Source organism: Scheffersomyces amazonensis (genome assembly GCF_036850825.1).
Source record: "Scheffersomyces amazonensis strain UFMG-HMD-26.3 chromosome Unknown RJT21scaffold_2, whole genome shotgun sequence".
In the NCBI taxonomy this organism is placed as follows: domain Eukaryota; kingdom Fungi; phylum Ascomycota; class Pichiomycetes; order Serinales; family Debaryomycetaceae; genus Scheffersomyces; species Scheffersomyces amazonensis.
In genome coordinates, this window is record NW_027042742.1 from 1,375,674 (window position 1) to 1,391,281 (window position 15,608).

At 30.1% G+C, this 15,608-nt stretch overlaps 5 protein-coding genes across 5 annotated transcripts; 4 read left to right on the forward strand and 1 right to left on the reverse strand. All coding sequences in view use genetic code 12, as the record gives it.

Annotated features, from left to right (window-relative positions):
* Positions 1–40: 40 nt before the first annotated feature.
* On the forward strand, positions 41–4,943 carry RJT21DRAFT_118919 (uncharacterized protein). Its single transcript, XM_064881215.1, has one exon. The coding sequence runs from the start codon at positions 150–152 to the stop codon at positions 4,875–4,877; it is 4,728 nt and encodes a 1,575-aa protein (XP_064739591.1). The 5' UTR covers positions 41–149; the 3' UTR covers positions 4,878–4,943.
* A 141-nt stretch (positions 4,944–5,084) lies between these two features.
* RJT21DRAFT_112787 (FG-nucleoporin) lies at positions 5,085–8,357 on the forward strand (the record flags this gene model as incomplete). Its single annotated transcript, XM_064880112.1, has 1 exon — positions 5,085–8,357. The coding sequence occupies one exon, from the start codon at positions 5,085–5,087 to the stop codon at positions 8,355–8,357; it is 3,273 nt and encodes a 1,090-aa protein (XP_064739592.1).
* A 1,968-nt stretch (positions 8,358–10,325) lies between these two features.
* RJT21DRAFT_118921 (uncharacterized protein) lies at positions 10,326–11,613 on the forward strand. Its single transcript, XM_064881216.1, has one exon. It carries the CDS (start codon positions 10,558–10,560, stop codon positions 11,542–11,544), a length of 987 nt encoding a protein of 328 aa, XP_064739593.1. The 5' UTR covers positions 10,326–10,557; the 3' UTR covers positions 11,545–11,613.
* Positions 11,614–13,346, forward strand: RJT21DRAFT_118922 (uncharacterized protein). Its single transcript, XM_064881217.1, has one exon. The coding sequence runs from the start codon at positions 11,794–11,796 to the stop codon at positions 13,291–13,293; it is 1,500 nt and encodes a 499-aa protein (XP_064739594.1). The 5' UTR covers positions 11,614–11,793; the 3' UTR covers positions 13,294–13,346.
* RJT21DRAFT_22082 (uncharacterized protein) lies at positions 13,330–15,255 on the reverse strand. The gene has a single exon (XM_064883789.1). It carries the CDS (start codon positions 15,208–15,210, stop codon positions 13,366–13,368), a length of 1,845 nt encoding a protein of 614 aa, XP_064739595.1. The 5' UTR covers positions 15,211–15,255; the 3' UTR covers positions 13,330–13,365.
* Positions 15,256–15,608: the final 353 nt, after the last annotated feature.

Genomic DNA, 15,608 nt, shown 5'->3' on the forward strand with positions numbered 1-15,608 from the left:
GACCGCTTACTGAGTGCTCAGTGAGTGCTCAGTGAGTGCTCAGTAAATGGTCAGTAAATGTTCGCTAACTATAGGGTAATTACTCCATACACCAGATAACATTTCTCACTAAATTACTATAAGATCTTCACTACTTGTTTAATATCATAATGTCTAATATAGGGGGAACTAATAGTAATAATTCTGGAAGAATAGGCACTCTGTCACTAACCAATTCTCACTTAAGTTCTCATAATACTTTAGTACCCCAGCCAAATATGACAGATAATATCCCTCATGATGCTCCACCCGATTTAAGACTATTACTTCAAACGCTTGAAAATGATTTCCATGTAAATCGAACCATCGATCAATATACATACATTAATGGACGAGAGAATATCTTAAGAAATATAGAACGTCTAAGACTTCAACAACAACAACAACATCATCAATCAGATATTCAATTGGATCCAGAAATGTTAGAACCTCCTATATATCCTCGATTAAGTTCCAGTTCAAGTTCAGAATTAAATGCCGATGATAATGAATTGACTCGACTTCTGCTTGTAGATATCTTAGAAAAACGATCTAAATTACAACGACAAGATGAAGAAGCCTTTATATCACTTGATTCAAAGGGTAAACGAGTGAATTCAATTACTTGGACAAAATTATATTTAAAGGCTATGAAATTAGCTTATGATATGCATCATAAACTTTCTTTAAGAAATGGAAATTGTGTATTTCTTATATATAAAGATGGTGAAGTAATTGAATTTGTAGTGGCATTATTTGCATGTTTTATGATTGGAGCAACAGCAATACCAATTTATCAAGATATTTCTTTAGATGAAGTGATGGTAATGATTAATAATACTTCATCTCGATTACTTTTATATTCTGAATCGGTTGCAAAACGTTTAGAAGTTCAAAGTCTAACATTGAAATGGCCATCTAAATTAGTTCGATGGAAAACTAATGATTTAGGTTCAGCAAAACCTCATGAACAACTGGAATTTAAATCAATTATGCATAAAATGGTGGCAGAATCCAAATCCACTTTAGCTTATGTTGAATTTTCTCGTTCATCTATTGGAGAATTAAGAGGAGTAGCATTAAGTCATCGAACTATATTACATCAAATGAATTCTTTAGAATTAACTTTACTGAGTATGCCTGATTCTGGTGGAGGATTACAAAGAAGTATTAAAGAATATCGTCCTAATAGGAAAGTTGTATTAGGTACTTTAGATATTAGAATTTCAATTGGTTTAATTATAGGAGTATTATTTACTGTCTATACAGGGAATGTACTTATATGGTCACCTCAAGTGGTAATGGAAATTCCTGGTTTATATGCTCATATTGTTACTAAATATCGAGCCGCAATGTTATTGGCAGATAATATTGGTTTAAAACAAGTCACTTATGATTATCAAAAATCTCCTAATTCAACTAGATATTTCTCTAAAACTCAAAGTGTTGATTTCTCTCATGTTCGTTGGGTACTTGTAAATGCTTCTACAGTTGATGGAGAATTTGCTGATGTATTATCTCAAAGATTTTTACGTCCATTAGGGTGTAAACATCCTCAAAATGCTGTAATTCCTATGTTAACTCTTAGTGGATTTGGTGGAATGGTTATATCTTTACGAGATTGGTTAGGAGGTCAATCACAATCATATTATGATAATCCAACCGGAGATGATCAAAGTTTGGATAGTGATCTTTCATCAGTATTAATTGATAAAGATGCCTTGACTAGAAATATCGTTAAAATAGTTGAAGTTAATCCACCACCAGCAGATGATATACCGAAGAATTGTCTTAGAGTTGATTCATTTGGATTTCCTTTACCTGATGCAACATTAGCAGTAGTTAATCCTGAACTGTCTATTTTAGTATCTAAAGGTGAATTAGGAGAAATTTGGATTGATAGTCCATGTTTAAGTGGAGGATTTTATAAACTGAGAAATGAATCAAAACAAATCTTTCATGCTAAATGTCGAGGAGCTGAAGGTATACTTCAAATGGATTTTTTAAGAACAGGATTATTAGGATTTACATTTCGAGGGAAAGTTTATATTCTCGGATTATATGAAGATAGAGTTAGACAACGAGTAAGTTGGATTGATCAAAGAATGTATCTGAAACTTAAAAAGGAATTAATTCTTGGAAATGGTTATAGATATCATTATTCTTCTCATTTATTATCTACAGTAGCTACTGAAGTTCGACAAGTTCATGATTGTACAATATTTGATATATTTATTGGAAATGAACATTTACCAGTAGCTATTGTTGAAACTGTTATTGCTAGAAAGACAGTTGATGATAATAATTCAATAAATACTGATCCCAAGGCTTCACCATCTAATAAATTTAATGAAACAGAATCATTACCAGCCAATGAAGGATTATTAAATATGATTGCTGAAAAATGTTTTGATGCATTATATAGAAAACATTATTTAAGACTTTATTGTGTGGTAGTAGTTGATTGTGATTCATTACCAAGAATTATGAGAAGTGGAGGTCGAGAAATTGCTAGTTTATTATGTAGAAAATGGTTTATTGAAGGTAGATTAGATGCTCAATTTGTTAAATTTTTTGCTAATAAATCAGTTAGTATGATTCCTCATGGTGAAGATCCAATTGGAGGAATTTGGTCACCATATTCTTCTCAACTTCGAAGTGCTGCTCTCAGTAATTTCCCTGATCAATATTCTAAAATTGATTATCGATCAAATTCAATTGATGATAAAACCAAAATCCCCTTAACTGATTTTAAATCTATAGTAGATATATTAAAAATGAGAGTGGCTAATTCGGGTGATTCAATTGCTTTCCAATCAGTTGATAATAGTGGGAAAAATTCTAAACCATTAACTTGGAAAAAATTCGAACATCGAGTTTATGCAGTATGTAATTATCTTATTGAAAAGGCCATGATAAGACCCGGTAGATATGTTATATTAATGTATTCATTATCAGAAGAATTCATTATTTCATTATATGCCTGTTTAATTTGTGGAATTATTCCAATTCCAGTATTACCATTTGATTCTAATAGAATTGGAGAAGATTTACCCGCATTTGTGGGAGTATTAATGGATTTTGATGTAGCAGAAATCCTTGTAAATGATGAAATTGAAAAATTCTTAAAGACAGGACTGGTTTCTGATTCAATTAAGAAATATTATCATCGAGCTTCACAAAATTTACGAATTAAAAATACGGCTAAATTAACTAAAGTTTCGAATGTTGCAACTTTATTATCAAAAATTTCTAAATATCAAGCCGCAGTTAATTATCGAGATCCAAATACTATAGCTTTAATTTGGTTAAATTTTACTTCTGATCATTATCGAGTAGGAGCAACTTTAACTCATAAAACCATTATTGGAATTTGTAAAGTATTTAAAGAAACTTGTGGATTAACTTCAAAATCTTCTATAGTTGGATGTGTAAGACATGCTTCAGGAATTGGATTTATTCAATCGGCTTTATTAGGAGTGTTTTTAGGTGTAACAACTTATTTATTTTCACCGGTTAGTTATGCTGAAAACCCTCTAGCATTCTTTTTAACTTTAGCTCGTAATAAAGTTAAAGATGTATTTGTTACTGATCAACAACTTAAATATGCTGTATCTAAATTTACTCCAAAGGGGTTTACATTAAATCATTTAAAAAATATGATGATTAGTACTGATTCTCGAGTTGAAATTGAATTATTAAGAGAAATTGCTAAAGTATTTCGTCCAACTCAATTAAGTGCCGCTTCTTTATCAACTGTTTATGATCATTTTTTTAATCCAATGATTTCTACAAGATCAAATATGACTATTGCACCAGTTGATCTTTTTTTAGATCCAATTGCGTTAAGACAAGGTTATGTATCAGTAGTTGATCAAAAGGAAGTACCAAATGCTTTACATATTCAAGATTCAGGAGTTGTACCAGTATGTACCCAAGTTGCCATAGTTAATCCAGAAACTTGTAGAGTATGTAAAGAAGGAGAATATGGAGAAATTTGGGTAGCATCAGAAGCTAATTTACCATCATTTTCCAATGGCCCAAAGGGTCCAGAAGATAAATTTAGTAAAATTTTATTTAATGGTAAAATTATTGGAGGAGATCCAAATATTACTTATTTAAGAACAGGAGATTTAGGATTTTTACATAATATTTCTATTACAAAAAATATGGATAATGGACGTAATAATTCTCATGGTGGTGGTATGATTGAATCATCACCAGAACAACTTACATCATTTCAACCATTATTCCTTTTAGGAAAAATAGCTGATACATTTGAAGTTATGGGATTACATCATTTCCCAATTGATATTGAAAATACTATTGAATCAAGTCATCCAGCTATAAATAAAAATGGAGTTTGTATATTTAAATGTTCCGATTATACTATAGTGGTTTGTCAAACTCTGTCAGTAAAATATTTTGCATCATTAGTTCCAATTATTGTTAATACAGTATTAAGTAAACATCATCTTATAGTTGATATAGTAGCCTTTATTAAACGAGGTGAATTTCCTATATCAAGACTTCGTACAAAACAACGAGCAAGAATTGTTGATGCTTGGGTTAAAGGATTTATACCAATTATTGCATCTTATGGAATTAATTATGGAGAAAATGTAATGTTAAAATTAATTAAAGAAATAGGTGAAGAATCTAAAGATGATCCATTTATTGGTTTAAAGAATCCTGCTCTACCTTATGAGACGTCAGACATTGACGACATTTTTGACGAACATCGTCAGGGTCTAACATTGAATCAAGACTTTTATGAAGCCGAGAGACGAGCCGAGTTCAGTATTTCCAATTATAGTACGAGCACGGCGTCTGTAGAATCGGTTCCTGCTGAGATTTAAAATAATTAATTTAGTTTAGTTTACTTTTACTATATAGTAATATAACTAGAGTGTAGTAAAGAAAAAGTTGTTTAATGTAGTGCATGGTAGCGCGCCTTTTGTCAGTTTGCTCTGCTTGTCTGATGCGGAAGTGATCTACAAAATTTTATCATCTCCGTCTCAACACCATTGCCATCCATCCACCACTAAATAAATCATCCCCGACAAATGTCCAATCTAAGAAGGTCCATAAGTCCTCGGACCGTTGGCGACAACAAGCATGGCAAAAACGAGGTGAGTCACCGGAAAATTGCTGTACCAGTGTCGAGATTATCCAATATTGTATCATACTTTAAAAAACCTATAAGTCGAATATTGGGTACCAATGAGAGTAATAGTGAGAATCAAAGTATCAACGATTATGAAACGAGTGGTCAACCGAACAAAAGTATGGGAAATTTAAATTCTGATGCGGTAGAGCGCATGATCATCGAAAAAGAACCATTAAATAATGATTTTACCTCAATAAAGAAGAAACGATTATCAATTCAAGGTCATCCAAGTAATGAATCAATTCCTCGATCAACTACTTTAAATAATAATTTAGGAGTCTATAGATCATATTATAATTCAATTCAAACATCTAATGAAGAATTAAATAATGATTTAGAAAGAAGATTAAGTACTGCTTATAATGATGGAATTGTTAAAGATGGAGTTAATAATTCAAATTTAAATGTTATTGTTGAACAAGAATTTTCTCGTGATGCATCTCCTTTAGGTTTATTACCTAGAGTTGATACTCCAATATCAATTCAAACTGTTACTTCAACTACTGAAAGTGTTGATGATAGAACTCCAATTTCAATTCCAATTCCAATAGATGTAGAATATGCTCCATTATATCAAGATAATCAAGGTAATATAGTTAGACCTCCATTTATAAATTTAGATCCTCGAGAAAGATATCATTTATTACAATTAAAAAAATCAATGCAAGCTTCTCAAAGTTTACAAAATAAGATTAAATATATGATAGATCCTAATGAAACTGTATCTCAAATTAATCCATCTACTAATAAAGTTGAAACTTCTACTCAAACTCATGATACAAGTTATTTAAATGATTCTTTAGTATTTAAAACTAAAAAGAGATCTAGAAGAATTACTAGTACAGGATCTCAATATAATATAAAACGTGCTAAAACTGGTAATAAATTATTTAGTGGAGAATTCTTTTATGATGTACAATTAGATACTAAGAAACAACAACTGAATAAAACTGATTCAATAATTAATGATATACCAAAATTTGCTAATAATTCAAATCAATTTAGTGGATATCTTGGATCAGTAAGTAAACCTACATTCTCCAATAAAACAAATAATGAAAAGAGATCATCCATTGATGAAGATAGTGCATTCAATAGATTTGGTAATAGAAATCAAAAATCTACTAATCAACTTAATGATTCTTCAAATATGGATTTAACCTTAGATGAAGATTATCTTGAAAAATCAAAGAAGATTTCAAATATTATAAAATTAAAGGATTCTGAATCCTTGAAGAATTCCGAAAATAATAGTCTGGAAAAGAAATCTGTTGGTCCTAGTTCAGGATTTCAATTTAAAATTAATAATGATGATATTAATTCCATTATTGAACTGAGAAAGGAGAATGAGATTTTAATTGAAAAATCCAAATTGTCTCAACAAGAACCTTTCAAGTTGTCTGGTCTTACAAAGTCAAATGAACCAGAAGAAACTAATAAGAAAATTAGCTTATCATTCGGTAAACCTTCAACAACTGAAGAAAAGGAAATATCTACACCTAAATTTAGTTTCGGAAGTACCACCACTACTGAAAAGAAGGATGATACTCCTAAATTCTCCTTTGGAAATAATTCTACTGAAAAGAAGGATACTCCTAAGTTTAGCTTTGGAACTCCAGCTGTAGAAAAGAAAGAAGAATCAGCTACTAAACCTCAATTAAATTTTGGATTCAAACCAACATCTTCAACTCCATCTTTAAGTTTTGGTAAAGAAGCAAATAAACCTAAAGTTAGTGTAGGCATCTCCGAAGAAACTGAAGATGAACCTCCTGTAAAAAGAAAAGCTCCTGGTGGAGACAAGTCATCGTCATTATTTTCCATTAAGCCTGCAGAACAAAAGCAGGATAACTCAGCATCCACACCACTCTTCAGTTTTGGTGATAAAACTAAAACATCAGAAGATGAACCTCCTAAAAAGTCCCTCAAACGAGCCAGCAGCAGTGAAAATGTTCAGACTCCCAAGTTCAGTTTTGATACTAACAAGAAAGATGATACAGCTGCAGCCAAACCTTTGTTTGGCTTAGGTAATAACACTAGTAAAAGTACTACTCCAATTCCTGCATTTTCCTTAAATGGTACTAAATCTGATCAATCATCTAAACCAATATCATTTGGATTCGGACAGCCAAAGCCCGTGGATAATGATAAGGATAGTAATGCTACTACTTCAGGTGGATCCAGTGGTGAGAATCCTAAGCCATTGTTTTCCTTTGGTGATAATGCTGGCATTGCACTTAATTCAAAGCCATCTTCTGAAGCTAATGAAAAGAATGAAAACTCCACTAAGCCAACTTTTTCATTTGGAAGTACGTCTAAACCAAGTATTTTTGATACTACAACTTCTTCATCTAAGCCTACATTTTCCTTTGGAAGTACGGCTACTACTGGAGAGGAAAAGTCCACCACAAAGACACCAGCATTTTCCTTTGGAGAGGACAAGCCAAACAACACTACGACTATTGCTACTCCTTCACTGAATGCTCAAACTAGTACGTCTAGTACTCCGTTTACATTTGGAAATAATGGAAATTCAGTAACTAAACCAACTATCCCTAATGCTAATCCAAATTTTAAATTTGCTCCTGGAATCTCTATTTCTGATGCGCCAAAACCAGTATTGAATTTTGGTGCAACTACTACTATAGGCAATTCAGCCAATGGTCTGTCACGTTCAACAACTCCTGTGGCAAGTAGTGGTGGTAACACTGCGCCTCCAGCATTCTCATTTGGTTCATCTACTAGTAATATTAATCCAGCTAGTGTGTTTGGAAATCATACACAACCCAATACTAATGCTGGAGCATCAATGTTTGGTGCAACAACTAAGCCGGGTTTTAATTTTGGAGGTGGTTTCAATAGTAGAGGTAGTACCCCTGATGCTGTATTTGGTGGATCTGGTAGTCGAGAACCTACACCATTTTCATTTGGTGCTACTGACAATAATAATGTCAATGCCAATAATGGTATGGGAGGTGGACTTTCAATGCCAGTTGCTCAATTTGGAACTCCTCAACCAGCAGGTAATCCATTTGGAGCTCCTGCTCAAATGGGTGGAATGGGAGGTATGGTCATGGGGAATATGAATCCTAATGGAGGACTTCAATCTACGCCTACACCTCCATTACTTAAGAGTCGAAAGATTGCCCAAATGAGACTGAGAAGACGTTAAGTTTTCCGATAAGATTATTTTGTAATTGTATATACACTTATTTCTGCTTCATAATTATAAACAGTAACAGATCTCATTGTATTATTAAAATGTTTTGTTTTATTGCGGTCAGTTTCTGGGGAACAATAAGCTTAGAAGGATTTATCACCGGGCATATTAGGTGCATGTGACCCAGCCAAGTTTGGAGAAGTGAATTTTGCAACCCCACATCATTCATTTGTTGGATATTTAGGTTTAGATACCATAAGTCATAGTCTGCGTTAAGTTAGATAATACATTATTATTTACAACTAGAAGAATCTCATTAGTTATGTAGAAGTAAACAAATCCAGAATAAACGATCTTGACCATAGTTAGGTCACAATCTGGCCATAATGTAACCTGACCCCTGGCCATGACCCTAGAACATGACCCTGGCCAGAGCCAAATAGTAATCAAAGTTAAATGTATGATATCATAATCTAGCCGAGTAAATTATATACTCTAATTTCATTTTCTTTACATATACGTTTACGAACATGGTAATCTATCATTTTGTAATGGAACGAAATTTTACAGCTGGTCATTATCAGTATGTCCGAAATAGGAAATTTTGCACTCAAAAGGCCCTGGTTTCCTGGTTTGCTTAGCTCCGTAAATTTTGAGCCCCTAAGGGTTAGCCCTATTCTTCATGTGTTAACAGCCGTTCAAACGTGATAGGAACTCCCTATCTAATTAAGTAAATACTTAATATAATAGTTCTCTGGGCTCAATATAATTCACCCCTCAATAACTAAACAAACAAGTCCTCTGAAAAGGTATAATACATACTATAAGAACCAGCAATTAAAAATATCTATACTCCGCTAGCTCCTTTCGCACGGTAGAAAAAAAAGCGTCCCCTCCCCCACAACAAAGCAAAAAAATGTTTCACAGTCTCGTTTTAACGTATATTTCTTAATTTGGTAATTTTTTATGAGGTACTCCAGTAAAGAACCAAGGATGATGGGCGACAAATCACATTCTAGTCTTAATTAGGATCATTTTAGTTTATAGGGTAAATTTTCAATAATTACCAGAAACTGAAACTATATAATTGTAAACGATTGCTACCTCTTTGATTAATTGATAAAATTTTCAAACTTTGATATATTACTTAACTAACTCTGTTTTATAATTTGTATAGTCGTCTGACATATATTAAATAAATTATATAACAAGTGTTAATTTTTACATCTCCTATTACGAAATTTAAGGCCGGTTCCTATTTCGTATATTAGCTCCTTGTTCAATTTCGGGTTTACCGAAACTGTGAAAAAAAATAAAATAATATAATTATATTTGTCTTGCAAAAAAATCCAAGGCCGTGAACAATTTTAATTCCGTCCGATTCGAGACTTAAAGGTGAATAATTATAGCTGAAAAGTTTACTATAATTTTGACAATGACTTACTCTCATCATCCCCATCCTCATCATAATAATCATCATCATAATAAACACCATAATAATGGACATCATCAACCTGTAAAAAAGGAAATTAAGTATAGACCAGCTAGAATTCAATCAATTAATGCTGAACAAGAAATAATTCTTAAACAAGTTGAAGCTTATCTTTTTAAATATTTTGGATATCCAATAAATATTTCTGATGAAGATTTAGCTTATAAGGAATCATTTATTCCATCTAGTTCTACTATAGATTTTGAAGATAAATCTTCATTTCATGAATTAACTAGAACTGCCACAAGAAATTCTGTTAATTCTTCATCTTCAAAGAAGACTTCTAAATCTTCTGCTAGACGAGGATTATTTGGTGGTAAAAAGGAAAAGCAAGAAGATGCTGCTCCACCTCCTGATTCAAAAAGATTAAGACAAATTCAAACTCAATCATCTCGTGAAAGATATCAACCAATTACTGGTACAAATTCTGAAATTGAATATGTATTTAAAGTGTATTATAAGTCTAATTTTGAAAATCAACCTGATTATGAAGAATTTGAAGATGAAGATGAAGATGATGGATATGATTCAGATTTATCTTTAGAAACTTTTGTTACTGCTTCAACTACTATTACTGATTTTGATGGATTTCCAACCTCAGTTTCTAATGGATCTTATTCTTCTTATAATAAACAAAAATCTAGATCAAATGGTACAGCATCTCCAGGTTATAGTGGGCCATCATTTTCTGTTAAACCTAATCCACAATTATTATCATTTATGTCACAATATAAGGTTAGAGATTTACATGGAGGTTTTAATTCATGTTTAAGAAATGATTTAGTTGATAATTTTATTTTAAGATTTGTAAGAGCTAGAAAATGGAAATCTGATGCCGCAGTACAAATGATGTTAAAATCATTAAATTGGAGAATTAGTAAAGATTTTAGTCCTGATTCTTGGGTTTTAGAAGGTGATGCTAAATCTTTCTTAACTGGTACTAATAAAGGATTTGTTAAGAATTTCACTTGTGAAAAGGCCTTTATTAAAGGTCATGATGTTAATCGTAATCCAATTTATTTCTTTCAAGCAAGAAAACATTTTGGTTCTGATTCTCCTTTAATAGAAACTCAAAGATTTTCTGTGGTTACTATTGAATGGTGTAGATTATTTTTACGTGAAGTTACTGATTCTGTTGATCAATGTTCGATTGTTTTTGATTTAACTGGATTTTCATTAAAGAATGCTGATTATGCTGCCATTAAATTTTTAGCTGATGTCTTTGAAGCTCATTATCCAGAAACTTTAGGAGTTATTTTAATTCATAATGCACCATGGATTTTTTCAACCGTTTGGAATATTATTAAAAATTGGTTAGATCCTGTTGTTGCATCAAAAATTCATTTTACAAAAGATGCCAAGGAATTATCAAAATTTGTAGATCCAAAATTTATTCCTGATTATTTAGGTGGACAAGATCATACAGAACCTGTTTATATTGAACCAGAAGAAAGTGATGCTTTACCTCCAAGAAGAAAAGATGCTTATTATTATAAATTAAAGAAGGAAAGAGATGCTACATATCTTAAATTTATTGAAGCAACAATAAAATGGATTGAATCAACTAATCCAGCTATTAGTGATCAATACTTGCAGGACAAGATTAGACTTAATTATGAATTATCTAATAACTATCTTAAATTGGATCCTTATATTAGATGTAGAGGTCTTTATGATAGAGATGGTACATTGACTGTTTCAAATTAAGTTTAATTTGGTGAACATTATCATTTCCTATATATACAATATTTATATTTATATTTGTTTAACATGACACTTTTTTACAGTTTAGATTTTTTTTTTTGTTGTAGTTTTCTGTTGTAGTTGCGGTGTGGATGTTTCTGTATCCTGTCCGAATTAGGCAATAGCATAAAATTTCCACGATTAATCAAAAGCCAAATTTCAACTTGTAAGTATATAAATTTGGATTTACAAGTGGAGTAAGTCAATTGAAACATGTCTCGTAGATCCGGAAGATCCAGATATTCGGAACAGCCACCGGAATATGCCGATAACTATGAAGCCGAGGGAGAAGATGATGAAGATGAAGAAGATGAAGTAATACCTAAAGGTCAACCTGTAAGAAGTGGAAGTGGAAGTGGAAGTGGGAAAGGGAAAATTGGAGAAGGAACAGAAACTGAACCAATAGATGGCGATTTAGAAGTAGAAGCCGAAGAAGAGGATGAAATCGATGAAGAAGATGAACAAGAAATAACTCGATGTATATGTGGACAAGATGAATTAACTAGTGTTGATGAATCAATAAGTGAATTACTTAATAAAGAATATAATATTAATAAAATTGATCAAGGATTATTTATTCAATGTGATAAATGCTCAGTATGGCAACATGGATATTGTGTAGGATTATTTATTAATGAAGATGTTCCTGATAAATATTGGTGTGAATTATGTAAACCTGATTTACATATATTTATTTATGATAATTCTGGTGAATTAATACGAACATTATATAAACCTACCAATGAAAAGAGAAAGAAATTATTAGCCATGGATATTCATAAACCATTTACTAATATTAATAGTAGTACTAATAATAGTGGCAATAATAGTGGCAATAATAGTAGTAATAATACTAATAGTACTAATAGTACTACTAATAATAATAATAATAATAATAGATCAAAAAGTAAACGAACTAATCCTAATATCATTGAAAAATCCCCATCTCAACCTTCTAAAACTTTAAGAAAGGAAAGAAGACATTATGAAGATACTTATGATGAACAATTACAAAAGGCATTACGTGAAAGTGCTAAGGAATCCGGTATTCCATTAGGATCTAAACGTGGTAATTCAGATAATGGATCTAATTCTACTTTATTATCAACTTCAACTTCAACATCAAAAAGAAGATTGGCGAAATCAGATGATTCTGATGAATCTCGTCATAATAATCATAATAATATATCTAAATCAGAAATTGAATCTGATCAAGATCCATCGAATATAGAAGATGATACAGAATCTGCTAGTAATTTAAATAATAATAAACTGTTTAAACGAACTAAATCTCGAGGGAGAGGAGTTAAATCAAAAAAGACTAAAACTTCAACTCCTACTCCTAAATCAAATAATGAAAATGGAGGAATTTCTGCATTAACTAAAGAAGAATTAATTAATCAACCATCAAAACCAAGATATGTTAGTGATAAATCAAGTGTATATGAATTAAGAAAAAGAACAGGAGCCATTTTAGAATGGTTAGGACGATCACAAATTGAATTAGAAGAAGATAAATTAAATAAAATTGAATTATTTAGTTATAAAGAAGAAATTGAAGTTAATGGAACAACTGAAAAGACTTCAATAAATGTTCATGAAGAAGAGAATAATAAATTAATTGGGACATTTAATGAGAATTTAAGTCTTATGGAGAGATTAACTGAAAAGATACTTAATTGGGAACAACAATTTGGGAAATATGCTCCATAGACACAGGAAATATGCTCCATAGACATTTATATTATGTATATATATATATATATCTTATATATCTTATATATCCTATAACAAATCACGTAATTGTTTACGTCTTTCTTCAGCTGGATCAGATGTTATATCACTAGTTGATGAATCATTAACTAAATCATATAAATTATTTAACCATGAACTACTATTCAATATTGAATCACCACCAATTATAAGATTGATTTTCTTATTACTAATACTTAATTCATGAATTAATCTAGCTTCTTCATAAGTTACTCCACCTTTAATATATATTATTATATCTTGAACTGGTTCATGTTGAACATTTCTACCATATTGATTAGCTACAATATCTGGTACAAGAGTTGATAAAGTAATTCCAGCTCCATTATTATGATTATTATCTTGATTAGGATTAATTAAATCAATTAAAATATCATTAAGTTTAGGAACATATTGTAAGTAAACATTATCATTTCTTTGATTATTGTTATTATTGTTATTATTAAACAAACTAGTAAAATTAATCTTTTTATTAAATATACCTAAATTATTATTATCACCAGAAATTTGTGAAGTTGTAATCTTGGAATTAAATAATGCATTAAATTTCTTTATTAAAGAATTTTGAGTTACAGTAATAATTGGTGAAGTTTTAGATGGATCATTTAATTTAGCAGTAAATAATGATATATCATTAGTATTATGAAATCTAACCGAATATAATAAAACTAATTTAACTTTATTTATAGTTGAAACTTTTAAATTATCTAAAAGATCAATTAATCTAGTTTTAATAGTTTGTTGATTATCAAGTTCACAAATAATTGTTTGTTGTAATTCACCAATATCCCACATATTTTGATTAGTAATTTCTTTATCAATTTCAGTAATTATATTTAAATGTTTAAGAATATTTGAAGATAATTTTTTAAATTCGGGAAATTTAGTTAACATTTTCTTTAAATCATTTAAATTTTGAGTTTGTAAATTTTCAATAGATGTTTGTTTAGTTTCTTTCTTATAATGTTCAACATATCTTTGAAATTTATCAGTTAAATCTCCATAATTTAAATACATTGATTCTAAAAAGAATTTATCTTGAATTTCATCTAAAATTAATTGTTCAGATGAAACTTCAGTTATATTCTTTTTAATTCCAATATATTCATGAATCATTGATTGATAAGTCCAAGGAGAAATTAATGGAGTTATTGGATCTGATTTTCTATCTAATAATAATAATACTGGAGGTCTATCACTTCCTTTATTTAAATCATCAAATAAATTATTATTGGAATTAGAATTAATATTATATAATATTTCCGAACTTAATCTCTTTAATTCAATTGAATTAGGTTCATATTTAATTATTGGACACTTTTTTAATGATAATAATAAACTTATTAAACTATTAGATTCTTCAATTATTGCATTATTATTAATATTATTAGTAGTATTAATTGTATTATTAGTTGTAAAAAGATTCTTATTTATAATTAAATAATCTTGAAATAATTCTACAACTTGATTAATAACTTCAAATTCATCAGCCTCTGCAATTCTTTCTAATTGAGATTTATTTATAGTATTATTAAAGAATAATTGATAAGATTTAAAATGAGGATTGCTAAGTTCATTAACTAATGATTGAATAGATTCTTTTGTAGGTTTTATATAAACTACACAATTCAAATGTTTCATATTATTAAACGATCTAGTATTATCAATTAATTCAATTAATATAATATTATTTTGAAGTAATTGAGTTTGAGTATAACACATAGATATAATTGATGTAGTGAATTGATCTAATACAAGTACACTAGATTTAGCTTCAGCTGAGATATCGGTACCTCGTTTGGGTACAAATAACTTCTGGAAGTATGTTTCACTTACTTTAGATAAGTTTAATGTCATTATAGTGTGATTTAGTCGTAGTTATTAGTATATATTCAATTTATAGTTAGTACTGAACTGGTCTTATATGTTCCCTCGGAATTGAGAGTGCGACAATTCAATTTAAAAAAAGTTATCTACCTATACCGAGGGTGCTGACTTCCGGTTCCTCCTAGTACAAAGTCTTAGGCTATTACTATTTTGTGGTTTACCCAGACTATTGTAACAGAAGTAGTTTGTAATATGTGATTGAATGTGGAGAGCCTGTACTTGTTAGAGAATAGTAATAGTAATAGTAATAGTAATAGTAATAGTAATAGTAATAGTAATAGTAATAGTAATAGTAATAGTAATAGTAATAGTAATAGTAATAGTAATAGTAATAGTAATAGTAATAGTAATAGTAATAGTAATAGTAA